Source organism: Mirounga leonina, unplaced genomic scaffold (genome assembly GCF_011800145.1).
Source record: "Mirounga leonina isolate KUSES-001 unplaced genomic scaffold, KU_Mleo_1.0 Mir_199, whole genome shotgun sequence".
NCBI classification, from domain to species: domain Eukaryota; kingdom Metazoa; phylum Chordata; class Mammalia; order Carnivora; family Phocidae; genus Mirounga; species Mirounga leonina.
This window is the reverse complement of record NW_023270498.1, coordinates 281,576-308,149: the sequence shown is the minus strand read 5'-3', so window position 1 is coordinate 308,149 and position 26,574 is coordinate 281,576. Positions and strand designations below refer to the sequence as shown.

Here is a 26,574-nt window from a genome sequence, read left to right as displayed (position 1 = left end):
GTGGGCGGGGCCCAGACTCCGCGCAGCCCGCCGCTGGGCGGGGCCTCGCGGGGCACGCCCAGGCGGGGGCTGGTTCCTCCTCCGGCGGCCGGGCGGCGGGCCGCCTGGGACCCCTCACAGCCCCAGCTGTCGTCAGGGTGGGTGCAAGTGTGCAGGGAGCCAGCCCCGGGGCCGCCCGTCCCAGTCCAGGCTGCGGCAGGGCACAGCCACGCACGGCCCTCCCCCCGTGTCCCCCGCGTGCCATCCCGGTCTCGAGGTCTCCGGTGGCGGCAGCATTTCTCCGGGGCTGGGAGGAGGAGCCAGCTCAGCGCCGGAGACCCGCCCCCCGACCCCCAGTGCGGCGTGGTTGGCGCTGTGGACCGGCCGCTCTTCTGCGCCCAAACCGGGGAGCCCGTGGGGCCGAGCAGCGGCCACGCCCGTGCCGGGCCGCCCACCGCAGACACTTGCTCCTATCCGTCCTCTCGTGTTCTTGGGCCCCGGACCCTCCCCGAGTTCTTCAGATGCGTGCGCGCAGAGCACAGGTCGGGCTTGTCACGTGTACGGAAGGAAGACGTCTTAAAAACCTGGTTGTCGGGGCACCTGGGTTGCTCAGTCGTTAGGCGTCTTCCTTCGGCTCAGGTCGTGATCCCAGGGTGCTGGGATCGAGTCCCGCATCGGGCTCCCTGCTCGGCGGGAAGCCTGCTTCTCCCTCTCCCACTCCCCCTGCTTGTGTTCCCTCTCTCGCTGTCTCTCTCTCTCTGTCAAATAAATAAATAAAATCTTAAAAAAAAAAAAAACTGGTTGTCAAGAAAGCATTACAAGTACTTTCATTACAAAACATTTCAAATTTCTTTCCTTCCTTCTTGATGATTTCTCAGACTGGGCTGCCTACCCCACGCGGACAGTTTTCTGTGAGATGCACACGGCATAGCACTCCCGTCCTCCCCAGCTCAAAGTGCACACTTCAGTGCCATTGAGCATATCCACTTGGGGGGCGGCCACCACCACAGGCTGTGCCTAGAGCTTTCTCCTCTGCACTGAAGCTCTGTCCCCGTGAGACGCTGGCCCCCATCCCCCGCCCCGCGCTGCTGCCCACCGTCTCGTCTCCGTCCCTGTGGACTGGACGCCTCTCAGCACCTCCCAGAACGCGAACCCTGCCGTGTGTCCTGTGGGTGTGGCTCATTCCACTCAGCACCGCGTCCTCCGGGTTCATCCACGCTGGAGTAGGTGTCAGGGGGTCCTTCCTCTTCCAGGCTGAGGATGGGCCACGGTGTGGATGGGCCACGTTCCGTTCATCTGTTGGTGGACGTTCTGGTTGTTTCTGTCTCCCAGCCGCCATTCACGTTGTGCAGAGGACATTTTTAAAAGACACTCACGTGGTCTCCTCCTTCTGGGTACAACTTCGCAATACTGGCTGTGCGGCCGTGGGCTTCCATGGAACCTCTCTGGTCTCAGTCCCCCATCTATAACCAGGAGGGTTGGGGCAGAGACTTTCTGGGGTCTCTCCTGACCCTGTGTGTTGGTTCTGTGGAAACCCACACCTTTGCTCCGAGACCTGCCACAGAGCTCACCTGTCAGATGCTCACCTGACTGCCTGGCACTGGGTCACTGGGGCGGCTGTGGCTTGGCCCCCATGGAGCCCCGGCCAGAAGGAAGCCCCGGGTGCCGTTTTGTGGGGAGCCATCACTGCGGTGGTCCTGTTTCTTCCTGGTGGGCTTTCGGATCTGTCCTTGGTCACACTGGTGGGGCAGCGACACAGACGTCTTCCAGGGAGGGGTGCCAGGCCCATCCCAAGGGTGGGGACACGGAGCCGAGCTCAGGCCCTGTCGGGGGCAGCCCCTGGGCATGCAGTGGGACATGGAGGCACAGGGTGGGCCGGAGGCTGGGAGTGCCCTCTCTCAAGAGCCCAGTGGCCTGGACATGATGTCATTGTCCCCAGGCAGGGCAGGCAGCCTCAGCATGAGGTGCCCAGGACCCTCTGTGGCCTCCTGCACCTGCTCCCTCGGGGCCTTTGCTGGACCGTCCTGGGCCCACCGGGCCTGGCAGTCCGTGGAGGGCAGAGACCATGGGCAGGTTACTCGGGGTGTGTGCCCTTGCCCTGGGGGTCCCCTCGGACACTCCCCACTGCAGTTTTCCTTTTGGACCAGGCTTTCGAGGGGGAGGACCTTTTGGGGTTCCCACGTGCCATGTCTCAAACTACCCCCTGAGCACCTCTTTGGAGATGCCGTGGCAGGTCCCAGAGTCCCCCAGGTGTGCGCCACCAAGATTCAGGTGAGGTCACGGCTCCGCGGTCACATGGTTCTATGATGATTAACCGTGTTTTAAAAATACAGAAGTGTTTATAGTAACTTGTGGGCAGAATGAGTTGGTGCTCTCTGTCTGAGCCCCGAGCAAGATGGAGGCCCAGGATGTGGCACCCCGGCCTCGTCCCGAAACCCCCACGGCTGGAGCCAGGGTGGGTGTGGGCGTCGGGGTCAGGCCCGGCCCGCTCTAAGCCCGCTCTGCCCGCGGGAAACACGGAAAGTCTAGTGCTTCCAGGAACCTCTGTGGTCCTCGGTCCCTGGTAATTCAGGATGGGCTGCCCTCTGCCTGTGGGCCATGAGGGTTCGCCCGGCAATTACAGGCAGCACCCTGTAGCGCTTGAATGGGGCACATTGGGGGTGGGGGCGCCTGGCACCCCAGATGTGTGCAGGAGGCTGGTGAGGCAAGGCTGTCTCTCTGTGCCTCTGGACGCAGGCAGGGCCCGGGGACACCGCATGCCCCTTTCTCCGCATCTCCCACCCGCCCTGTCCTCGCAGAGTGGACATGGGGACATGCCAGGGAGGGGTGCAGGCACCCCCCAGGCAGGGCGAGGGCCCGGGGTAAGACGAGGCAGGGTGGGTGCCACCATCACGCAGGTGCGGTGAAGGTTCCGGGCCTCTGCAGGCCTGGCGGGGCTTCCCTGTCCTGTCCCAGCGGTCACTGCGTCTGCACCTGGCCCCCGGCTGATGACCAGCTTCCTCGGCGAGCTGGACTCCCTGCTGTCCGGGTTCTGGGAGCGAGGAGGAGCAGACGCAGGCCCTGCCTCTGCAGTGTCCAAGTGCATTTTAGGGGACAGAACAAAACGCACCTTGCTGCCTCCCTCTGGAGCGTGTGAGGAACCTGCCCCCTCCAGGTGGGGCCCCAGGGGCTGCCCGCGGTGAAGGGGTGATGGCCTCCCGCAGAGGAGCTGCTTCAGCTCCTAAGAACACAGCCCAGATCCCACCGACATGGGGCTGAGGTGCAAGCAGGCAGCTCGCAGGGCGAGAAGTGCAAGCTCCTGGTGGAGCCCCAGCCATGCCGCCTCACCGAGTCCACCGCGGGCTTCAGGCACACGGACGCTCCTCCCGGGTGGCCCAGCCGCCGGCCTCCAGGCTCAGCGCTCCTGCTGCCGGGGACATAGGCCCTGGGAGCCGTGGGGCCCTGGACTGGCTGAGGCCTCCCCGCGCCCGCAGGAGAGGAACCTCAGAGACACAGCACCTCCCGCCCCACCTCTGTCCTTATTTTGGTCTTTGCTTGATGCATACCCAGTGCTCGGGTTCGGTCCGTGGCTTCGGCAAGGCCCCAGTGTGGTTGTGGCTGGACATTCCTGGAGGGTGTGGGTTACCTGAGAGAAGGGGGGGAAGGACAGCGGCGGACGGAGGCGATGAGCAGGCAGCATGCAGGAAGCCTGGACCAGCTGGATGGAGGGCAGGCCTTTTATTTCCTTTTCTTGTCTTAGCAAATCAGCTGGGATTCCCAGTATGATGTTGAAAAGGAGTGATGGAAAGGAACATGTTCGCCTTGTACCTGATCTTAGACGAAAGCATCTACTGTCTCTCCAAAAGTATGAGGTTAGTTGTAGGTTTTTTGTAGCTTCTTGGTAGGGACTAAAGTGTGGCCCACCCCTCCAAATTCAGAGGCTGAAGCCCGAACCCCCAACGTGATTGTATTTGGAGATAAGATCTTTAAGGTTAAGGTTAATTGAGGTCCTAAGAATGGGTCCCTGATCTAATAGGATTCGTGTCTTTACACGAAGAGACACCAGAGAGCTCACCTGCTCTCTCTACATGCGCCCCCACCGAAGAAAGGCCTTGCTGGCATACAGGGAGATGGTGGTCACATGCAAGTCAAGAGAAGAGAGCTCACGTAAGAACCCAGACCCTGCTGGACCTTGATCTTGGACCTCCAGCCACCAGATTTGTGAGAACATAAATTCCTGTTTTTTAAGCCACGCAGACTGTGATATTTGGAGCTAATACAGTGTTCTTTATCAAGTTGGGATAGTTCTCCTCTGTTCCTAGTTTGCTGAGTTTTTATTACGAGTGGATGTTGGATGTTGTCAAATGCTTTTCTGCATCTATTGATAGGATCACGTGATTTTCCTTTTAAATCAGTTGGTATGATGGGTGATGTTAGTTGGTTTTCAAATGTTGAACCAGCCAGCCTTGCGTACCAGGGATAGATGCTCCTTGGCCATGGTGTATAATCCTATTTATACATTGTTGGATTCTATTTACTAATAGTTTGTTGAGGATTTTTGCATCTATTCATGAGAGATATTGGTCTGGAGTTTCCTTTTCTTATAATGTCTTTGTCTGGTTTTGGTTTTTGGGTAGTGATGGCTTCCCAGAATGAGTTAGGAAATATTCTCTTTGCTGCTTTTTTTTTTTGGAAGAGATTGTAGAGAATTGGCATAACTTCTTCCTTAAGTGTTTGGTAGAATTCACCAGTGAACCCACTGGAACCCACTAGATTATCCATTTGGTATTCTACCAAACACCACTGGTAGGGCCTGGTACCTTCTGTTTGGGGAAGGTTATTAATTATTATTTTTTAAAATTTATTTGCGAGAGAGAGAATGAGAGACAGAGAGCATGAGAGGGAGGAGGGTCAGAGGGAGAAGCAGACTCCCTGCCAAGCAGGGAGCCCGATGCGGGACTCGATCCAGGGACTCCAGGATCATGACCTGAGCCGAAGGCAGTCGCCCAACCAACTGAGCCACCCAGGCGCCCCAAGGTTATTAATTATTGATTCAATTTCTTTAATAGATAGAGGCGTCTTCAGATTGTCTATTTCTCCTTGTGTGAGTTTTGACAGATTATTTCTTTCAAGGAATTGGTCCATTTCATCTATGTTATCAACTTTTGGGCATAGAGTTGTTCATAGTATTCCTTTATTATCCTTTTAATTTCTATGGGATGAATGTTGGCCCCTTTCATCTCTGATATTAGTAATTTGTGCCCTCTCTCCTTTTTTCTTATCCTGGCTGAAGGCTGATCAATTTTATTGATCTTTTCAAACAATCAGTTTTGGTTTCATTGATTTTCTCTAGTTCCTGTTTTCAATTTCTTTGATTTCTTCTCTTTTATTACGTCTGCTGCTTACTTTGGATTTAATTTGCTCTTCTTTTTCTAGTTTCCTAAGGTGGAAGCTTAGATTATTGATTTTAAGTATTCTTTTCTACTATATGCATTCAATGACACAATTTTCTTCTAAGCACTGCTCTTAGTATATCCTGCAAATTTTCTTAAGTTTTATTTTCATTTTCATTTAGTTAAAATATTTACAATTTTTTTCTTGATATTTTTTTCTTTGACCCATGTGTTTTTTGGAAGTGTGTTGTTTGATCTTCATGTATTTTGGGGTTTTCCAGCTATCTTTCTGGTTTTGTTTCCAATTGAATTCCACTGTGATCCGAGAGCATACTTTGTATGATTTCTCTTCTTATAAATTTGTTAAGGTGTGTTTTATGGCCCAGAATGCGGTCTGGGTGGATGTTCATGTGAGCTTGAGAACAACGTGTGTTCTGCTCTTGCTGGGTGAAGTCGTCTTGTCGATGTCCAGTAGATCCAGCTGATGGATGGTGCCGGTGAGTTCGGTGATGGCCTTTGCAATTTTCTGCCTGATGGGCACGTCCGCTTCTGATGGACGGTGTCAAAGTCTCCAGCCATGATCGTGGATCCATCGACTTCTTGCAGTTCTATCAGTTTTTGCCTCGTGTAGTTTGACACCCTCTCTTTCAGTTCACATTAAGGGCTGTTATGTCTTCGTAGAGAAATGACTGCCTGATCATGGTGTGAGGCGCCTCTTTATCCTGGTAACTCCCCTCGCTCGAGTCTGCCCTTTCTGAAATCAGTATGGCTGCTCCTGTGTTCTGCATCCCTTTACTTTTTTGTCCTTGTGATAAAAGACACATAACACAAAATTTACCTTTTTAACTGTGTTTGAGCGTCCCGTTCCAGGCGCGTGAAGGACATCAGAAGTGCTGCATATTGTCTCCCCAAAGTAACTCTGTCCCCGTTAAATAGCCCCATTGTGTTCCACCCCTCCAGACCTCGCTGCGCCGCTGGGCTGGTGCCCGTCTCAGTCCCGCCGCCTCTGCTGCCTTGAGCCCTCCGGGAAGCTTCTCAAGGACATCTTAGCCTGGGACCCAGGGGAGCGCAGCTGTGCTGGGGAAGGGTGCTGGCCCTGGGCTGTACCGTGGGAGGTGGCGCGAGCCATGGGACTGAAACCGTGTCAAGGTCGGGCGCTCCTCATCTGGGCGGGACTGTACCAACTTGGTGTGACTGCATGAAGTCCCGATATGCTTAGTCCCCACCGTGCGTACTTAGCCTGATCTCGTTAGGGCATGCAGCGCAAGTGGCCAGGCGGGGCCCTGCTGGGTTCTTCCTCTGAGCTGCGCCCACAAGACTCCAGGAGAAGCCACTGCTCTGAGAAGTGTTTGGGAATGTGTCCGGGGGTGCGCTGTGGACACCGGCTGGCTGGCCGGTGGCGTTTCTGTGCTGCCTTCACGTTTCTTACTTTGTGGAGGTCTTCTTCCCTCAAAGACTAATATATATCTCGCACAACTGCTTTTGCGTCATTATCCGATACACGTGTGTGGTCAGAGGGTGGATAATATTATTATCTTCACTTTATAGATGGGGAGACAGTCTAAAAAAAGAAAGTCAAACCACTTTTAAATGACAGTCCCAGGGCAGAACCCAGTCTTTCTGACTCAGAGTAGACTACTCTTCCCTCTAAAGGCTGAGTCTCAGAGGCTTAAAGATAAATTGATATGGTACATTGGTAAAGGACAAAAGCAAATAGGTCCATAAAATGATAAACAGCACAAATTGGCTATTGTTAATTGGATGCTAATTAAACACAACTAAAAAGATATATGTCACTGTAGGGTTTGGCTTGGCTGGGAGAAGTAGAAGTCAGAGGGTAAGAACTTCCCACGGAATCCCAGCCTACTTGACCTACTGCTTTCTGCCCATATGTGCGCTTCATCCCCTTCCTGGCACTTCACCTACTCCTTTTCAGTGTCATTCATAAGATGTCTGTTGCTGGACATCAGTGCACCTCATAAGTTTCAGAAAGGGGTCAATATTGAGGCCCTCGTGAGACTTCTTGAATAAGATTTCTATGGTGAAATAATTAGGGAAAGGCTGCACCTCATACTCCCTAGTTGGACACTCCTAGTACAGATGACCATATTAAAGGCTCTGAGAAGTCCTGCAATAAAAAAAAGAAAGGAAGGGAGGGAGGAAGGAAGGAAAACACGGTTTAACTTACTAGTTCTCAAACTTAATTGCCTACAGAGCCCCGTTTGTACCTACCATCTGTTAACTTCCTGTGGAGATAATACTTGAGGAACATCATTTGGGAAATGTTTGTCTGGTGCACACAGTGGTGCATAAGGTAGACTTGAGGGCCAGTGTGTGTTGGGAGTTGAATTAATGGTGTCTCCTCAAAATTCACATGTTGGAGTGCTAATCCCGGGATCTCAGAATGTGACCCCCGACAGGGTCGTTGCAGATGTAACGAGTTAAGATGAGAACATCCTGGTGTAGGATGACCCCTCATCTAATATGACTGTGTCTTTCTAAAAAGGGGAGATTTGGACAGAGACAAGGACACAGGGAGAATGACATGTGAACATGAAGGCAGAGATCAGGGTGATACTTCTACAAACCAAGGAGCACCAGGGATCTCCAGCAAACCCCCAGAAGCTGGGGAGAGGCCTCCGCTGACCCTCCCCCACGGCCTCAGGAGGAACTGGCACCTTGATCTTGGACTTCTGGCCTCTGGACCTGGGAGACAATACCTTTCTGCTGTTTAAGCCGCCAGCCTGTGGTGCTTGGCTAAGGTGGCCCCAGGACACTTGGCACAGCAGGCCCTGGGAAGGGCTTTAGTTTCTTGCTGGGGTTCAGAGGTCCGGGATTCCGAGGGCCTGAGAAAGGCCAGGGGTGGACACTGGGGCAACCGAAGGGCAAGCATTTCCATCACTGGTGGTGTAAGTTGTTGCAAATCAACAAATAGCCCAGCTCTTGTGCCTTGATAACCCTATGGAAATAACCAAGATGTTCATGGTAGGCCATTTATGAGGAGGGAAATCGGACGCATCCCAGATGCCTGCGGATGAGAAAGTGCTCGGCGACCCCTGGAAGGAATGCTCTCTGCTCCCAAGAGGACAAGTCATGATCCAGGTCAGAGAGCGGGGATTGTGTGTGAGGTGATGCGCATCACGGAAGGCAGTCCACAAACCAGGCTCTCGCACACGTGGCTTGCGTGGATGCTGCCGAGGCCACGGGAATGTGGGTGTTCACAAATAGGATGAAATGTTGTCCATGCTGGTCTCCAGCCAGGCTTCTTTAGGCCCGCTTCCCCGTTTCCTCCCTCAGTGGGCACGGTCCCCAGAGTGAGAGCCATCCTATCGGTGGGGATGGGCCGCCCTCGTGGGCCTGGGCCCTGGATGTCACTCCTGCAGCTGGACCTGGAGCTCCTGCCCAGCGGGACACATGCTCGCCCAAATCCTGTTGGGGACCCAACCCCAGGGCAGGGGAGGCAGGGGAGGCTGGAGAGGCTGACACACCCTCCTGGCGTCCCCGGGACGGTATCCTCTGCTAAAGCAGTTTGCAGTCACCACGCATCATGCTGTGGAAGAGTTGTTGAGAGTTTTCTAGAGGGAGGAGAAAGCAAAACATGAACAGCAGGTGGGACTCCACCAACAGGTCACGAAGTTGGGGGCACCTTCAACGTGTTCTTTAATCTTGTTTATTCCGTTTTCTGCCGGAGGCATGGATTATGTTTATTATTATTGTCATTATATCATTATTATTATAAGCAGGAAAATACATAAAAAACGGCAGTCTCAGCCCTCCCTTTCATGTAGAAGTTAATGTTTTCCACCCAATTACTTAAGTCAAGATTGAAACTATAAAAGGGACAGGGACCCCTGTCCCTTCATTCCCAAGAGCTCATTTCAAGCAGAGATAGGGAAAGAGCAGTAAGCTGACACACAAATAAATAGCAGCTTGATTGAGTTTAAATGAAGGAGAATGAACAAGTGAAGGGTCTCCCTGGCTGGTGCGTCGGGCTGCGCCTGGGCTCTGGCCGGGACCCCCCTGAGCTGAGCCTGTCTGGGGCCGGCCAGGCCCGGGAGAAGGGCCGGGTACAGTCTCAGGCGGGTTTCCGATCACCCACTTGGGAGTCTGCAGTGGGAGATAAAACTGTAGGACCAGCAGGTGCTTCTGCTGCCGGCCTTGCCTGTTCCAGAAAGATCGTCTCGGCGATCTGCCGGCCGCCGTGGGCTCAGGAGGGCCGTTTCCATCCAGAGCGGACCCCCATCCCCGACTGTGGGGTGCCTTTACCAAACAAACAACGGTTTTGTCCTTTCCTTTGACTCAAGGCTTTTGGCTTTGTTAGGCTGTAAACTTTGAGGCCCCGCGGGAATACAGCGGCCTCTTGCAGGGGCTGAGGCCGGTCCGGACGGGGGCCGTAGCTAAGGGCGCAGCGGGGAAGGCCCGTCGCCCGGGGCACCGGGGGGCGGGGGCACCCAGGCGGTGGCGGCTGGACCTCCGACTCATTCCGAAGCCCGGCGAGCCCGCCGCTCAGCAGTGCAACCGAGCCCGGGCGTGGAGGGCGGAATGAGGCGGGGAGTGGCCCGGGTGGGGGCGGCCCGAGAGAGGCGGCCGCCGCTGCCCCCCAGTGTCTGCCCTGAAACCGGGTGAGAGCTGAGCCGCCCGCTGAGAAGCAGGGGCAGGGGCGGGAGCAGCAGGGGCGAGGTGAGTGGTTGACAGGGGCAGGGGGCGGGACTGGGAGAGGCGGGGGCGGGGATTGAGGGGCGGGGGCGGGGCCGCGGGGCGGGGCGGCGTGGGGCCGACAGAGGGGGCAGGGCCAGTAGAGGCGGGGCGGGGCCTCGGGGGCGTGGTTTTCAGGGGGCAGGGCGGGCCAAGGGGCGGGGCCGGCAGAGGCTGTTTCCGTCCGGGCAGGTGGGCAGGTGCGCAGGTGGGCAGTGCGGGCGGAACAGGGAGGGGCAAGTCCTCCCGGCCAGGTGCGGCGGGGAGCCGGCGCTGTGGCGGCCACAGGTGATGCGCGTCAGGGGCAGGTTGCATGTGGCATTTTGGGGGCGGGCATGTGGGGGCAATTCAGAGACTGGAGGAAAGCGCGGGGCCGGACCTTGCTGCTGGGGCCACAGGTCGGGCAGGGAGGAGAGGGAGGTCAGTGAGGACGCGAGCCCTACGCCTCTGCGCTGACGGGCCCCTGGCGGCCTGCTGGTTCACTGCGTCTGCCCCGTGGGACGAGTGGGCTTGCCTGTGCGGATGGAGAGGAAGGGGCGGCCCCCAGAAAGAGCGAAAGACTGGGATGGGGCCGGACTGCGGAAAGCAGGCAGCATGAGTGGATGGGGGGCATCTGCGGAGGGGTGGAGGGCGTCTCCTGAGGGGCTGAGGCCGGGGGCGGGGGCGCCCTGAGCAGAGCAGGAGGGCACTGGCGTAGGGGGCCCACCCCCACCAGGATAGGCTCAGGGAGAGCCACAGTCAGCAGAGGTGAAGGAGCAGCGGGTCCCTCCTGCACTGCCTGGAGCTAGGCCGGTTCCCGGCTCTGAGGAGGACTTGCTGGGCCTCACGGTTTGGTGCAGGGAGCCAGAAGACGCACGCTGGGAGGCCCCAGGCAGGTCCTCGGTCCAGCAAGGACCACAAGGCCACGGCCTCTCAGGCGCCCAGGACGCAGGCCAGGAGCATCTGGTGCCCCTGCACCGAACAGATCTCTGCCCAGGCTGGGCTTTGGGGTCGGGTGCTGGGTGCTCACAGGGACATTAATTGGCTCTCCTCTCTCTCTCTGTCCCCCATTTCCTCCCCAGGGGGGCTTTCTCTGTGGTCCGGCGCTGTGTCAAGCTCTGCACCGGCCATGAGTATGCAGCCAAGATCATCAACACCAAGAAGCTGTCGGCCAGAGGTAGGCATGGGCTGTGTCGGCGGGGGCCGGGCTCCTGCAGGCCCAGAACTCAGCGGGACGTGAGTGGTGCCTCTGGCCCAGTGGGGCCGGCAGCAGGGAGAGGGACCCATGCCCTCAGACCGGGGCTCACTCCTTGACTCTGGTTTCGGGGCTCACGGAGGGCTGGAGGTGGGGGCACTCGGAAGTCTGAAGACTTCTAGTGACCGATGCTATGGGGCTGCTGGAATGACCCCTCCAGGTCTTCCGCACCAGGGAACAGTTTGCCAGCGCAGGGCAGGGCTCTGGGTCTGCAGGGGTGAGTGTGGTGCTGGGCGGGAGTCGGCCCTGGGCACGCGGCCTCACCCCGCCCACCTTGCCCCTTTGGAGCCTTTGCTGGGTGGCGGCCCAGGCTGGGCACGCAGATAGAACCCTGCCCTCTTGGGGTCCGACAGTGCTCCGTGTGGTGGGGGTTCTACCCTGAGCAGGTGACTCTGAGTACAGACTCAAGGGGGCGAGGGGCTGGGATCTGGGGCAGGGATCCAGCAGGCCCCCCAAGGGACCTTTAGCACCAAGGGACCCAGCCTGCTCTGTGGCCTGGGGGGTCCCATGGGTCTTCCGACCCCAGGGTCAGACAGGAGGAGGCCGGGCGACCCCTGGGCAGAGAGAGTCAAGTTAAGCCCCTGGCCTGGTGCTATCTCGCCTGCCAGGGGACCCCCAGTTAGTGTCTAGTCATGAGTCTGAGCTGAGAGGCTCCTTCTCTGGCCAAAGAGACACTGAGCTTAGCAGTGCTGGCCTGGATCCTGCCTGAGACTGTGGGGTCCAGTCTGTGGGGTCTGTAGGTCAGTCCAGTGGCCTGCCGGGCATGCAGCTGAGCCCACCCTGTGCGATTTCTTCAGGCCTCAGTGTTTCCAGGGGTGGGCACTCCTGTCCCAGCTCACGGTGAGGGGCCTGCAGTGCCCAGGTGGGTTAGTCCCACGTCCTCAGTGCTTGCTGTTCCTGTTGGGGCCCGAGGGCCGTGCGGAGGGTGTGAGCAGGGAAACTCTGGGCAGATCCAGAAGCATAAGCTCCCAACGGTCCTTTGAAGACAAAGGACCGTTGGGAGCTGCTTGGGGGACTGTAGTGGGCTCTGCTGGCCTCGGTGGCCTGGCCGTGGTGGCCAGGCCGGGAGGGGGAATGCCATGGATCTCCAGGTGACTCTGTGAGCCAGGGCAGCCCCCGGGCACGCGTGCCTGGACGAGGTGCTGCTGCGGAGCGTGTCCTAATGCATGCAGGCACGCACACACAGTGCTCCTGGAGCGCAGGGGAGCTCCCGAGGTCCCTGACACTGGGTGGGGGCACTGGTGGGTGCCGGCTTGCAGTGGTTTGGGAGGATATGTGTGTAGGTGTGGAGTCCCTAAGGCAGGAAGAACATAGGCTTGTTCCAGGCCACAGGAGGAGAGGGAGCCCCCCTCAGATGTCCCCGAGACCGGTGAGGGGGCCCCTCCCACGTGCCTGGCACTGAGCACACATCCACATGAGCCACCGCAACTCCATGTGTGGGGCGTGAGCACAGGGGAGGGCACAGAGCAGTAGGAGGGTCTTGAGGGATGAATAGGAGTTTGTGAGGCTCAAGCAGAGAAGGATGTGGGTATGTTTCTGTGGAATCATGCAGCTCCTCTGAAGTACCCTCACCCCACACCGGGGGTTCCCCCAAAGTGTTCTACAGGTAGGGAGGGTCAGGATCAGCAGAAGCCTAAAACGCAGGTGTGTTGGGAGAGTACCCCTTGCCTGTGCGGGTGGAGAGGAAGGCACCTGCTCGCCCCTTCCTGACCAGACGGCCTGCTTTGCTGCCTCTGTGTCCCTGAGGCCAGGTCCCTGGAGCCCCTGACAGTGGTGTGGCTGGGGAGCCGTGCAGAGCCTGGGGCTCCTGTCGGCCCTGCTCCGGGCCCGTGTCCTTGCTGGGCACACCTGGGATGGGTGGCGGGAGCAGGGCCGCGGCCAGGGCCTGTGGGGAGCCAGAGCGGCTGGCCGGCCCCGTCCTGCCTTCCCTCGGGGTGGGGCGGGGGGGCCCTGCTGTTTTGCCCTCCATGCTCAGACCTCTGCACTGCCCAGCACTGGGGGGTCTGGGACATTTTTGTTTCCTGTGTCACTCTTCATGATGGAAAATTTCAAAATCCCTAAATATAGAGAAAGTGACAGAATGATCCCCCAGCTTCAACAGCTATCGACTCTCAGCCAATTTTGCTCCATCTGTAACCCCCCCGCCCCCATCCCGCAGCGCATCCCAGACGGCCTGTCATTTTGCACATGGTGTTCAGCATGTTTCTCTGACGGAAAAGCAGTCTACAGACAACTGGTCGCCTCCCCTGTGCGGGGATCTAGGGGGTCCTCGGACCCTCCTCAGCCCCTCCCAGCCTTCCTAGCTGAGGGGCCAGTGGGAGGGAGGGGACAGGGTCTCCACGTGGACTCTCACCTTCGTGCTGAGTGTGGGCCAGCGATGGGCTGGGGCTCGGCACCCCCCGCCCCCCCGTGCCTCAGTGTCCCCAGCCCTAATAGGGATAAAATTACTGTGTGCTTATTTCCAGCCACGCAGGGAGTAGCATGCTTAGGAGTGGCCTGCAGGCACAGTGCTGCCCGAGACCTCCCCTCTCTGCCTCGCTCCCCTGCTGGCCACCCAGCCTGCAGGCCCCAGGCCCCCTCCTCCATGAAGCTGCCCGGGCCTTCCCGCACAGCTCGGAAACCCCCGAGCCTGAAGGCATCTCGCCACTGACCGCTTGCTCCTGGAGAGCACTTGCAGCTCTGGGCCCTTCCTGCTCCCAGCCCCAAGGGAGCTGGGCTGGCTTCTGCAAGCCCCAAGTTCTCGTCTGGCCCTGTCTTTTCCCTCCCACGAACTCTCCCCAGGCCCTTGGCTTCTTCCAGTGCCTCAAACCCCCGGGGCCTTTGCATGTGTGTGCTCTCTGCAAACGCTTTTCCCCAACTTTCCGTTGGTGGCATTTCCTCGGACGAATCTGCCCTCGGCCTCCAGTGGAATCTGGGACCCAAGCACCCCGTTTGTACTTTAGGGCTGTCTTTCCCACCAGACTTCCGGGCCCTGTGGGCAGGGCCTTGATCTGCTCGGTTCACCGCCATGTCTCCCACACCCTGGTGGTGAGCGCTCCAGAAATTGGTATTGAGGGGATGAACACATGCTTTGAGTGGACGCATTTTGACAAGGGGCAAGTACGGTGTATGCTGGAGATGGGTTAGGCTCCCAGGTGTGAGGCCAAGGTGGGGACGGGGGTGGAGGGTGTCTAGAGGGTTGACTGCAGCGTTGGGTCTGCGGGGTAGGCCCCTGGTCATCTGGACGCCCAGACACCTGAGCATTGGGGAGGTGCATTTCTGTGGAGGGGAAGCAGGGAGGCAAGGCCTGGCGGCCACTCTGCACACATACCCCGCAGGATCACGGTGTCCTGAGCAAGGGCTCCCAGCCTGCTCTGTGGCAAGCGCCAAAGCGACTCCCTTGCCAGGAAGCCCATTTCCGAGATCTGTGCCCAGCTGTCCTTCTGGGAGGAGGGTGGAGAGGGGGCCGCGGGCTGTAGGGGCTAGAGTGTAAAGCTTGCTGTGTCATTGAGGAGGGGACTGTGAACAGAATTACTGAAGTACTGTTAACAAAAGCAGTTCAAGGGAAATTAATTGGCTGGGATAAGGTGGTCGTTGGGCACGAGAGTCTTAAAACCACGTCTTGTTGCCCCCCCCAACCCCCCACTCATTGTCGGCACCAAGTGGCTGCTCTTGGGGGAAGTTTTGCTGGCTTTGGAGGGCATGCTGCGGGCATGAGCCCAGAGCACCCGGGAAGCAGGGGATGGCAATGACCCTGGGCGGCTAAATGTGGGGGAGGAAGGACCTGCTGAGGAAAGGGGCCTGGAGCAGCGATCGTGCCCTGACCTTCAGCAGCACCGCATCTTCATGTGGCTTCTCAGTGACCTTCCTCACCCCCTGAGGTCGGGCTGGGCACCGTATTTCACAGATGAGAAAACCAAGTCCTACCGAAGCACAGACTTGATCAGGTACCCAGAGCTGTGCTGAGCAGAGCCTGGGGCAAGGCCAGCTTTAGGTTTCACCCAGCTGAGGGGGCTGACTGGGGTCAGGCATGGGGCTGACCTCACAGGTGGGGCTCACAAGTGGGGTTCACCTCATGGGTGGGGGGCGATCTCTAGATGAGGGGATTGAGTGAGGAGATCGGGCCTCACCTCTGGGCCTCCTGCGACCCCCCAGCTGATGCCCAGCTCACCCCCAGGTCCCTTCCTGGGTCAGCTGGGCAACCCTCTCCCTAGGGTCCGTGTGGCCCCATGTGCCTTGGGGCGCCCCTGCGCGAAAGCATGATGGGGAGGAGTGAGCCCGACCCCCTCTCCCCAGAGAAACCTGAACCCGCCCAGGCCCCCTTCGCACAGCGGGGACCGGGGTTTTGCCGCCGCGGGGACCCCCCATGACCCACAGCCCGGAAAATGACCCGGGCTCCGCGGAACGGAACTGGGTTAACGGAGGACGCGGCGCCGCATTGCAGGGGCGGCTGAGCATGCGCGGCCGGCGCCCCTCCCTCCCTTCTCCTCCCCTGTGCTGCGAGTCGGGGACCCCTCCCCACCGTCCCCTCCCCTCCTTCCTGTCCCCCCCACCTCCTCTCCCTTCCTCTTCCCTCGTCCAGACCCCTCCACCTTCCCCTCTCAAACGGTCCCCTCCGGGCTCAGAACCCCTCCCCTCCCTCTGCTCCTCCCTCCTGCCCACTCCCCTCCCCTCCCCTCCCCAGCTCCGGAACAGCTTCCCTCTCCTCTGCTCCGGCACCCCTCCCGACCTGGGCACCCCCTCCGCCCCGCTTGGAACCCCCTCCCCCGCCCACCCCCCTGGGGCCTGAGCAAGGGCCTCAGAGTGTAAGCAGGTCCCAATTTCAGATAAACAATGGTTTTTTTTTTTTTTTAGAATAAGTATGTCTCAGACCCCCAACCAACTTTCAGTCCACTCTGCTGTCATGTTGAGGATCCAGGGGACCCTGGGCAGTGGGAGGGGTCCCGCGGGGACTTGGAGGGTGGGTGGGAAGGGGGGGCCTCTCCCTCTGCGCCCTCCCCCTCCCAGCCCCGTCTCTCAGGTTGTGTTGGGGGACGCTCATTCCCATGTCAGAGGAGGAGGGGGAGCACCGCGGGAACAGGCTGGGTTGCCAGATTTAGCAGTTACACGTGGATTTCAAATAGACCATGAAAAAAAGTTGAATACAAATGCGGCCCAAATCGAATGGGCCATAGTTACACTAGAAAAGGATTGTTGTTCGTCTGAATTTGGGACATACTTATACTAAAAAGTTCTTGTTGGTTATCTGAAGTTCAAATTTAACTGGGCATTTTGTGTTTTATCAGGCAGTTGATAAGAATAGCTTTTTGTGATTAATTCATCAACCAGATAGGCTGAGTCAAAGCTTCTGAAAATGGGGGTGGGGGGAGAAGGGCCCAGGGCAAGGGCAGAGAAGGAGCTGAGGCCAGGCCAGGGGGGTGGGCGGTTCCTGGTGGGCTCACAGCTGAAGTGGAGAGCATGGCCACCTGCGGTTGGGGTGACTCTGGGGTGCAGCCGCGTTTGTGAAGGCGGAGTCAGGCCCCCGGGGCTTTGGGGCCTGGAGATCTGAGTGGTATCTGTGCTCCTGGAGCTCAGAAAGCCGCGGTGCTCCCCACCCACTGGGTTGTGGGGGGCAGGGGGGGTGAGGGGGCAGTCGGTCCCTGGAGGTCTGGCCCAGGGTGGTGATTGGGAGGGTCAGCAGGAGGGAATGTCTGTGAACTCCTGTGCCCTATGGGGTGGTTTTATCAGCCCTGTCCTTCCGCAAATCTGAAGGGACCCTTCCCGGCACCCCTGCCCATGCCCACATGCGCCAAGAGCCCCCTGGAGGTGGGTGCAGGCTCAGAAGGGCAACTCTAGGTCTGAGGACCCGGGTTCTGGCCCCAGCCCTCTCGCTCAGTGGGTCCTGGGGGTCTTGCGGGCTCTGGGTGTCATCTTTGAGTAGGACTGCGACGGGTGAGCCCTGCACCGTGGGGGCCGTGCCCATTCGAGGAAGGCGTGCAGTCTCTGCTCACGCCAAGAGCATGGCCCAGCTGTGCGGCTGAGGCAGGATCAAGGCTGCTGCTGGGGGTGGGCTGGGACGGGACCCTACCCTATAGGACCTGTGGCACTGGGGCTGGGCAAAGAAGCAGGGAAGGAGGCAGCCACTGGGATCTCCCATCACCACACCCTCCTGTCCTGGAAGGTGACAGTGGCCCGTCTTACAGCTGACAAAACTGAGCATTCCAGAGGTTAGTCACCACTGGTGAGGGTGGGCGTCCTGCCCTGCGGTCACAGGCATGACCCAGCACAGGACCCAGATCCCGGACAGCTGAGACGGACAGCAGCCTACACTACCCAGGCTCGGAGCCCCGGGAGGGCTGCACGTCACGCAGGCCCGCATGCTGTCCTTGGGGACGCGTGAGCAGCCTGGGCTGCCGGAGGCAGGCATCGTCGTGACGAGAGAGTGGAGTCCCTGGTCCCCACAGCGGGATGTGGTCAGCTTCTCTGAATAATTCCTCTCTGGCAGGGGGTAGGAGGGCACTGTGCCCCGTGCGCCCGGGGAGGTGGCTGGGGCGGGGGGACCTTCCTTCTCTGGCAGCCGAGGGGCAGGAAGCCCACAGCCAGGTTGCGCTGGACGAGGGGCGGCACAGCTGGGGCCCCACGTTCAGGCCCCGTCTCAGAGCTGAGCTGCGCCCATGTTGGGTGATGGCTCTGGGCCTGAGGAGGGAGTGAGGAAGGCCTCCGTCCACGGGAGGCCAGCTGACGGCGGGGAGGGAGGGCTCTGGGGGCCCAGCTGCCACCCAGCCCCACGTGGCCCGCAGACAGCTCCGAGGCCGGGAGCTGTCGTGTGGGGAGGGCCTGGTGGCTGTCTTTGTCCCCGGGGCAGCTGCAGGATGGCAAAGACACCCTTGTGGGGTGGGGGAGCTGCCTAACGCTGGCGCAGTAATTGCTGGTTGCCGCGTTGCCTTTTTAAAACAAAACGCGCACAGAAGTCCGCGAGCGGGGGCATCTTTTCACCGTCCTCCCTCTGCCGGCACCCCGGGGCGCCTGGAGCAGGACGGGGTGCCCCACAGGAAGCACCGCGGGCTGGCGGGGGCCTCACCCCCCACGGCTGCCCGCACGTGGGCTCTGGTGCTGGGTCCCCCCGGTGACAGCCCGGCTCCACTCCCCCCCAGCCTCCCTGTGCCCCACACCCCATGTCAGAGTTGGGGCGACGGTCATCACAGCCCTACCTGGCGGGAGCCCTTGGCAGCTTTGGGGGCCTGTGCAGAGCGCTAGTCCCAGATGGCCCGGCAGGACCCCGAGCTGCCCCTGGAGTCTCCCCACGAGCCCCATCTGCAGGCTCAGGCTGTGGAAGCTCCAGCTTGGGGACGTCCTTCCTGAGAGCAGTCTCTTCCCCGGCAGTTGGCAGCTCAGCACCCAGACAGGACGCCGTTAGCAGGACAGAGCCGAGGTGGGCGCCCCCAGTGTGAGCAGGTGCAGCCGCTCCAACCCGAACTTGCCTGCCTTCCTGACCCGCTCCTTCCCCAGGCCACCCCCCCCCCCAGCTCCTCGAGACCCTGCAGGTGTGAATGTCCAGGACGTCAAGCAGCTCAGAGCCCCAGGGGGGCCAGCCTGGTTTCCCCAGCTCTGTCCCTGGGGATTTTAAGAATTCGGGAACATGAGAGTTACAGGGTTGGTGCTGCATGGAGTGGGCCTAGGGCGATGGGTGATGTGGATATCCGTGAGCCTCCTGAGATTCTGGAAGGCTCCCTCTTGCCATCTGATGGTGCAGGCGTGGAGATGGGTGGGAAAGAGGGACCTCTGAGTGACGTCCCAGGGCCCAGTGCAGTGGGTCACCTGGGGCGACAGCTTCTCATCTATGTTCGCTGAAGCCCCCGGTGAGGGGAGTGGGGACACCTGCCAGTGTCTGGAATGTCTTGTGGGATGGGGCTGGTGGAGGGAAGCAGGAAAACAGGCCAGGTGCCCAGCTCTGCAGGGCAGGCTGGGAGTGGGGGGATGGAGGTGGGGGCAGGACTGGGGGCCGGGGCCTCCTGTCTGTCAAGTCCTCTCCCTGGGACCGCCCCACCCTTTTCCACATGGGAAACGGACTCGGAGCGAGGCTTGGCTTAGTTCAGGGTCCCCATGTCCAGTGTCCCCCATGGCCACCAGAGGCTGGCACACAGGCAGTCCCCCAGCTTGATGACCCTGGTTTGGGCTCCCTGCTGGTTTAGCCTGGAGGGAGCAGGAGCCTGAGCAGCCCAGGCCTGCGTGGCCAATGGCTGGATGCAGGATGGGATGAGGGGGCCGGCTCCCCCCGGAGGCTATGGCTCCCCCAAGTCCCCTGAGGTGGTCAGCACCTGGCCTCCTCCTGGGGGGCAGGGGGGGGAGCTCTGTCTCTGGCAGGTGCATGGCTCCCAGCCGACAAAGAGGCAGCCAAGGGCCTGGGCTGCAGCCAGACTCCCCACGGCTTTGCCCACCCCTCCACGCCACCAGGCCCCCCCAGTGCTGGTCCACATCTCCACCTGGGGCCAGGCCACGCACACACTCCCACACCCTGTAGCCTGAGGGCTGGCCATTCTTCTCTCCTGGGGCCTCAGTGGGCACTCATGTGTCCATGCAGAAGTGGACGCTGACCCTGGGGCAGGGGCCGGACCTTGACCCAGATCCCCATGGGCTCCATCCAGGAGCTGCTGGACCTGGTGGGGCCTCCTGGGCAGCCGCTGCTGTGGCCTGTGACCTCGGCCGACTTCATGACGTGTCCCAGCCTCCCTGCCCCCAGGCATGAGCCTTCTGCCGTGCCTGCGTCCCCGGGTCATCCTGCGGACAGGGTGGGGGAGCCGATGGAGCCCCGGATGCCCGCGGGGCTCCCCAGTGAGCACAGCCCGCCCATCCCATCCCAGGGGTCCTCGGGGGTCCAGCGGCTGCCCTCTCAGCCCCCGCCTCCTGCCGGGCCGTGTGTACTCTCCGTGCAGGACTTCATGTTCCATCCAGCATGACTGCTGGTTTTTCCCAGGAGGTGGCCTCGCTTGTCCCAGGCCAAGCTTCGGGGTGGGGGGTGGAGGGCGCGGCAGGGGGCAGCAGGTCCTCCTGCCAGGTGGGCCTGTCCCCCCTCCCGTCCCTCCTCCGCCTGCACCAGTGCCTTGCGGGCGTCCTTCTGCCCCTGACAGCTCGGCTGCGGCTCCTGGCAGCTGGTGAGGGGCCAGGCGCCCACCCACGCCCTCCTGTCCCCCTTCTCCTGGCACCCCCCCACCCCATCTCTATTCTGAGTCACCCACAGCCGGGGAGCGGGTGGGGCTAGCGGGACTGGTGTCAGGGCTGGGAGGGCTGCATCCCTGCAGGGCCATGAGGAGCCGCAGCCTGGGGTCGTGTCCTGGCCTTGGGGACTGAGTGTCTCTGTGCACCCGCTTCCGTGACCGGGACTGCTAGCCACAGGCATTCTCTCCCACTTGTGGGTACAGCCTCCCACCTCCCTCGGCTTCCTGACTCTGTTTGGGGTGACCCACCCGAGGGGCCCTGTCTGGGGAGACCCTGCCTGGGGCCTCTACCTGGGGGAGACCCTGCCTGTGGGGGCCCTGCCTGGGGGGGCCCTGCCTGGGGGAGACCTTGCCTGGGGGAGACCCTGCCTGGGGAGGCCCTGCCTGGGGGAGACCCTGCCTGGGGGGGCCCTGCCTGGGGGAGACCCTGCCTGGGGGGCCCTGCTTGGGGGAGATCCTGCTTGGGGGCCTCTACCTGGGGGAGACCCTGCCTGGGGGAGACCCTGCCTGGGGGAGACCTTGCCTGGGGGAGGCCCTGCCTGGGGGGCCCTGCCTGGGGGAGACCGTGTCTGGGGGGCCCTGCCTGGGGCACTTGCTGTGTGGAGCTGGCTGCCGTCTCCCGCTGCCATTTCTTGGGGCATTATTGGAGTGAGGTGGGTGAGGCCTGCTGTGTACGTGGAACAGACAGCACCCACATGTGGCCACGTGTGGCAGGTGCCTGTCCTTTCTTGCCCCTTGGGGCCCCTGCCCATCTCCCTCCTGGCATGCCAGTGACAGCCCCGAGCAGCCCCTGCCTCCTCCCACTCGCGGGGGGCTCCTGGGGTCTGGGAAGTGCTGTCCCCGTGGGGGGTGGCCCGGCTCTGCCGAGTCCCCTGTCCCCAGGGCTCACAGCACAGCTGCACCTGCTCCGTGTGACCCGGGACCTACGCGCGTCCCCTGGGTCGTGGACACAGTCAGTGCTGACCTTGCTCGGGTCTTCAGGACGGAAGAGGGCAGAGGGGCCTCCCCTCTCTGAGGTGGGGTTCCCAGAAGTTGGGGGAGCAAGTTTGCCCTCGCTCCCTGGGCCCCCCACTTCTGTCCCCACCCTGTCCATGGAAGACGACCTCAGAGCTGCAGTCCCTGCGGCTAGTGCACGTGGCAGGGGACGCAGGCTGGGTCTGACACGGAAGACGGGAAAGGAGACCCTCTCTGGGGGCGGGACACGTGGGGTGTCGGCAGGGCAGGCTCTTGGGGTTCTCGCATCCTTAGCACAGCTGCCGTGTGTGCTCTGTGACAGGTGCCAGGGTTCCCTAACAGCACACTAACCTGGGGGGGCGGGGCCGCAAGCGGCAGGTACGGGGCCGCAGGGCAGCTCCAGGTGCCCCCGCCACTCAGGACGCCTGGCCACAGCCCTGGGAGGGCCCTTTTGAGCCTCACGGCTGGTCTCAAGGCTGGCCTGGTCCCTTGGACTGTGCAGCCCCCACGGCCCTAGCAGGCGCCTGGTGAGCCCTCCTGGGGTAGCCTGCTGCCCGCCCAGCCAGGACGTGGTCATGGTCAGGAGGGGCGCTGGCTGGGGTCCCTGGGGTGCTGGTGGGCCCTGGGCAGGGCGGGTCCCAGCTGCACCCCCCAGGCCTGCTCAGTGATCGCTGCTGTGGTGTCTGAAGTCCCCACAGCCCCTTCGGGCGGCCAGAGCCCCAGGAGGGAGGCGGGTGCAGGGATGAGCAGGGGCAGCGAGGTCCCGGGGTTCATCAAGATCACTGGCCCATCCCACACCCTGCTGCCCGCCGGGGAACCAGGTGAGCTGCAGGTGTCCTTCCTGATCCAGCTGACAATTTAGGGCTGGGACATGCTTCTTGTGGACCAGACTGGGTTAAATTTGACTCACTTCACTATGACCACGACGGGGTTCGTGATGTTAGTTTGGAAGTTAAATGATGGCTTGGGCCCCGTTGCAGGAAGGAATGAAAGCTGTGGGCAGGGTGAGGAAGCTGGCTTCGTGAGAAGGGGGACAGCTTCCCTTTCCCATCCCGATTAGGGAATATCAGCTTAGACGATTACTTTCCGGGCAGATGTCACCGTGGCAGGTTTTCGGAACATGCCTTCATTAGTCCATGGCTTTTGCTCATTGGAGACGAATCAAATCCTTTTTTAAAAAACAATATCTTGTCTCATTATAAAAGGAACACAAGATTGTTGTCAGGGTTGGGGGAAATACCAAGAATAAAGTAATTTATTGTTTAACAATCCCGTCATTCTGCCTCTGAGGGGGAAGTGTGGTCACGGCCTGGATGCGGTGTGCACGTGCGGGTCCTTGGGGCTCGTGCGTGGTGAGACTTCGCGTCACAGCCTCTCCCCACCCCGTGCGGCCGGCCTGACAGCGAGGGGGACGGCTTGGAGGGTCAGTGACCTGCTGGGGCCATGGGTGGGTGCCGGCATGTGGCCCGGTGGCCAGGCTCCCCTTCCTGGCGCCACACAAGCGATTTCTCTCCCCCAGTGCGCTCGGCAGTTGGTCAGTCTTTGGGATGGGGCTGTGCCCTCGGGGACAGCTTTCGGGAATAACATACAGTCTTTTCTGTATTGCTTACTCCCCAAAAGGGGGTTCCCACGTGCATTTTTCTCCTGATTTTTTTTTTTAAGATTTTATTTATTTATTTGAGAGCGAGAATGAGAGAGAGAGAGAGAGAGAGCATGAGAGGGGGAGGGTCAGAGGGAGAAGCAGACTCCCCGCCGAGCAGGGAGCCCGATGCGGGACTCGATCCCAGGACTCCAGGATCATGACCTGAGCTGAAGGCAGTCGCTTAACCAGCTGAGCCACCCAGGCGCCCTCTCCTGATTTTTATGTCTGAAAACGACCCCGGCTCCCACCTCCCCACCCCCCTGAGCTCTCCCTGCCTGGGCTTCGCTCCACCCTGGTCCACACGCGGTAGGGCTTCTCGGTTGTCATGCACACGTTGGGGGAGTCAGCTCTGACAGTCCTGGGACGGTTGGCAAATTCGGAATACGGACTGCAGGTTAGGTTCACGTTCTGTATCGCGTTCGACTTACGGCACTGAGATCGGGCCAGAGAGCGTCCTCGTTCTCAGGACATGTTCACAGGCTGTCGCCTGGTAGGAGCACGTGGAGGGTGGGGCTTCTCTCAGATGCTCAGGAAAAGTAAGTGTGTGTAAGGCGTGACGTTCCCGCTCAGGAAAGGCACGTGCGTGTTTGCAAGTCTGTCCCAGCCCAGCACTGTTACATGGCCCTGGGAGAGCTGACCACAGATGAGGCAGCAGAAAGACCTTCTGGTGCCTGGGTCTGTTCCCCCCAAGCCCAGGCGGGGACCAGGGCCCGGCAGGTCTGGGGAGGCCTGCGGAGTTTAGTACGTTTGCTGCACGCCACAAAGCCTTCCTGATTCACCAGGGATCGGCAGACAGAGAGCACCCACCTGCTGGTGCAGTAATGTGCTCCCCAGACCCTTGCTCTTAGGGGCTCAGCACGTGCAGGGCTGGGTGGGGGCTCAGGACCCCTGGCACCCGCTCCCTGGGCGCGTCCAACCCTGGGGCAGCTGCCATCCTGACCTTGGGACCCCCCTGCCTCCAAGGTCTGGCCACACATGTGTGCCCAGCGACCTGCGTGTATTGATCTCTGTGAAAGAAAGCACATTTTGGGTCTTCCTTTGTAAGTGGCTTGTTGACTCAGCCTGTGTAGGGAGTTGGGGTGGCGTGCCCGCGCTGCCGATGGGCCATTCTGTTATGCAGCTGTAATCATGTTAGTTCTGCATTCTCTAGTCAATGGAAAGGTGGGTTTTTTCAGTAGTTTGCTCTTAAAGCCTCCATCAAATTTAAAAATCCTCCTGGTACCCTGATTGTGTGGAATAGAACATTTCTGATAAATGGCTCAGTCCTTAGAGGCCCAGCCTCTGGAACAGAAGCGCTGGCCTCGAGGGGCAGGGAGGAGGGCCAGGAGGGCCCCCAGGACCTCCTCCAGCCCCACGGCCACCGACGAACACGCTCGGCTTCAGCAGGAGGCTCCTACGAGTCTGGAATTAGGACACATAAGTGAAGGATAAATTGGGGCTGTCAGCTCTGCCGTGAAATGTACAGCACTTTGTCCTCCCGAACCCCCTGGGGCTCCCCGCCTCTGCCTCCGTGGGCCTCTCGCCACAACACCAGGCAGCCTGTTCCCGCCCCGGCCCTGCCGGCCAGGACCCGGGCGGTCGGCGGGCACCTCCCGGGCCGTGAGTGTGTCTGGCACCCACTGGTCTTAGTGCTGGGCCCGGGGGGTCATGGCTGCTGGGGCACGAGGTCACACCGTGTTGCTCTCTGTCCGCAGATCACCAGAAGCTGGAGAGAGAGGCTCGGATCTGCCGTCTTCTGAAGCATTCCAACATCGGTGAGCAGCCCTCCCAGGGGCGGGCGCGGGGGCCCCATCTCTCTGCCCCATGGCCAGAGGCTTTCTCTGCCGAAGATCACGCTTGCAGAGGGACACCCAGAGGCCTCGTTTTCCTTCTCCGTAGAAGTGTCCCCACCCTCAGGCACTTGGCAACGGCTCTCCCTCCTGACCGGCGGAGACCCTGGGGGCTCTGGGCAGCCCCCCGTGGCAGCTCCGCCTGGATGGGTCCCCGCCCATTGCTCTAACTCCCAGCTGTGATCCTGGCAGAAACATTCTGTGGCTTCAGAAAAGCCACAAGACAGCTCAATTAAGACGAAAAACGGTTGGAAACGGAAAACCTCAAAGGCCACGCCAAGCGCCGTCCTGGCCTGATGTCTGAGGTCTGGTTCTGGAGAACCACCGCTGTCCCCTGCTGGTCCTCGCCGCTGCGGCCTGGGACGCTGGTCCCGGCAGGGGCTGCGGAGGCCCGGGAGCCTGGGGCCTCGGCCTCGAGGACGGTCGCCCTTTTTCTGAAAGCCCAGATCCTCCCCCTTGTGCACCCACAGGCCCCTGGAAGTCCGCTGGGCCTCCCGGGCCGCTCGACCTCCACGCAGCCACATGCCTGCCCCTCACCCCAGCGGCTCTGGGGTGTTCCCTGCCTGCTACCCTGGGGCGCAGGTGTGTCCTCCTGCCTGCCCTGCTCCACCACCGGCCCTGTAGGGACTTCTGAGGAGCCCCCCGCGGGAAGCAGCTGGGAGGCACTGACGGGCCGTTGGGTTTGCTGCCTCGGGGGGTGCCCAGGGAGCTTGTCAGGGTGGAGTCTGGGCCCCTCCTTCCACGGTTCCCACTCAGTTGTGCCAGGACAGGGCCCAGGACTCTGTTTAATAGGAATGGCAGGCCGGGTGGCTCAGCCACTTCTGGAGCCCCTGGCCTGGGGGATGCATGCCACTCCCAGCTCCCAGGCCAGGGCCTCAGCCTCGGGGAGCCCCAGGAGGCTGCAGGAAGCCTCAGCCAGCCCTGGGAGCTCTGCCTGGAGGCCCGTGGCCCTGCAGGACCCGTGGGAGGGGCGGTGAAGGCAAACCCCCCACTTCCTGGGCAGCCCCCCCCGTGCCCACAGGCGGCTTCAGCCCTGGGCACGGGCCTTTACTTCCAGCTTTTCAAGCTGCGTGTGTTGCACCCACTGGCATGCAGGGTCCTGACTCAGAGGCCTGGCCTGGGCCTAGGAATTGGAGCTTCACCAGTGTGCTTGGTGATTCCAATGCCGGCATCCACAGGGACCCCAGCCACTCTTCACTGGCGGGGTGGGGGCGGGGTGCGTGGGCACACGGTGGGCTTCAGTCCGACCTTCTACTGCCCTGGACACCAGTCGCCTGCTCACCCTCACCACCACCCCAAGTCTGCCCGCCTCTGCCTTTGCCAGCCCCCTTCCCTGCATCATCTGAGCACCAGCCGAGAGTGGGTCAGGAATTCCCTTTTAATAGGGGAGGACCCAGGTGTTCTCTGGGTTGGTGTTTTGTGACAGTTTTTCAAAAGACATCTCCTTTCCCTGCCTGGATGCCCAGTGTTGTTCCTGGTCAGTTATGATCAGTCCCTGAAGTCCTCATAGCAGCTTCATTCCAGAACACGGGGAGGCAGAGCTGAGACTGGGGTGCAGAGGGAACATTCCAGAACATGGGGAGGCAGAACTGAGACTGCAGGGTGCAGAGGGAACATTCCGGAACACGGGGAGGCAGAGCTGAGACTGCGGGGTGCAGAGGGAACATTCCAGAACACGGGGGAGGCAGGGCTGAGA

General features: G+C 60.5%; 1 protein-coding gene across 1 annotated transcript in view; it reads left to right on the top strand.

Annotated features, from left to right (window-relative positions):
• Positions 1–26,574, top strand: part of CAMK2B (calcium/calmodulin dependent protein kinase II beta) — a 78,522-nt gene that overhangs the window by 13,282 nt on the left and 38,666 nt on the right. The window contains exons 2-3 of the mRNA XM_035026427.1: positions 11,108–11,202; positions 24,744–24,803. Coding sequence (XP_034882318.1) covers positions 11,108–11,202; positions 24,744–24,803 — 155 coding nt within the window. The remainder of the gene's footprint in view (positions 1–11,107; positions 11,203–24,743; positions 24,804–26,574) is intronic.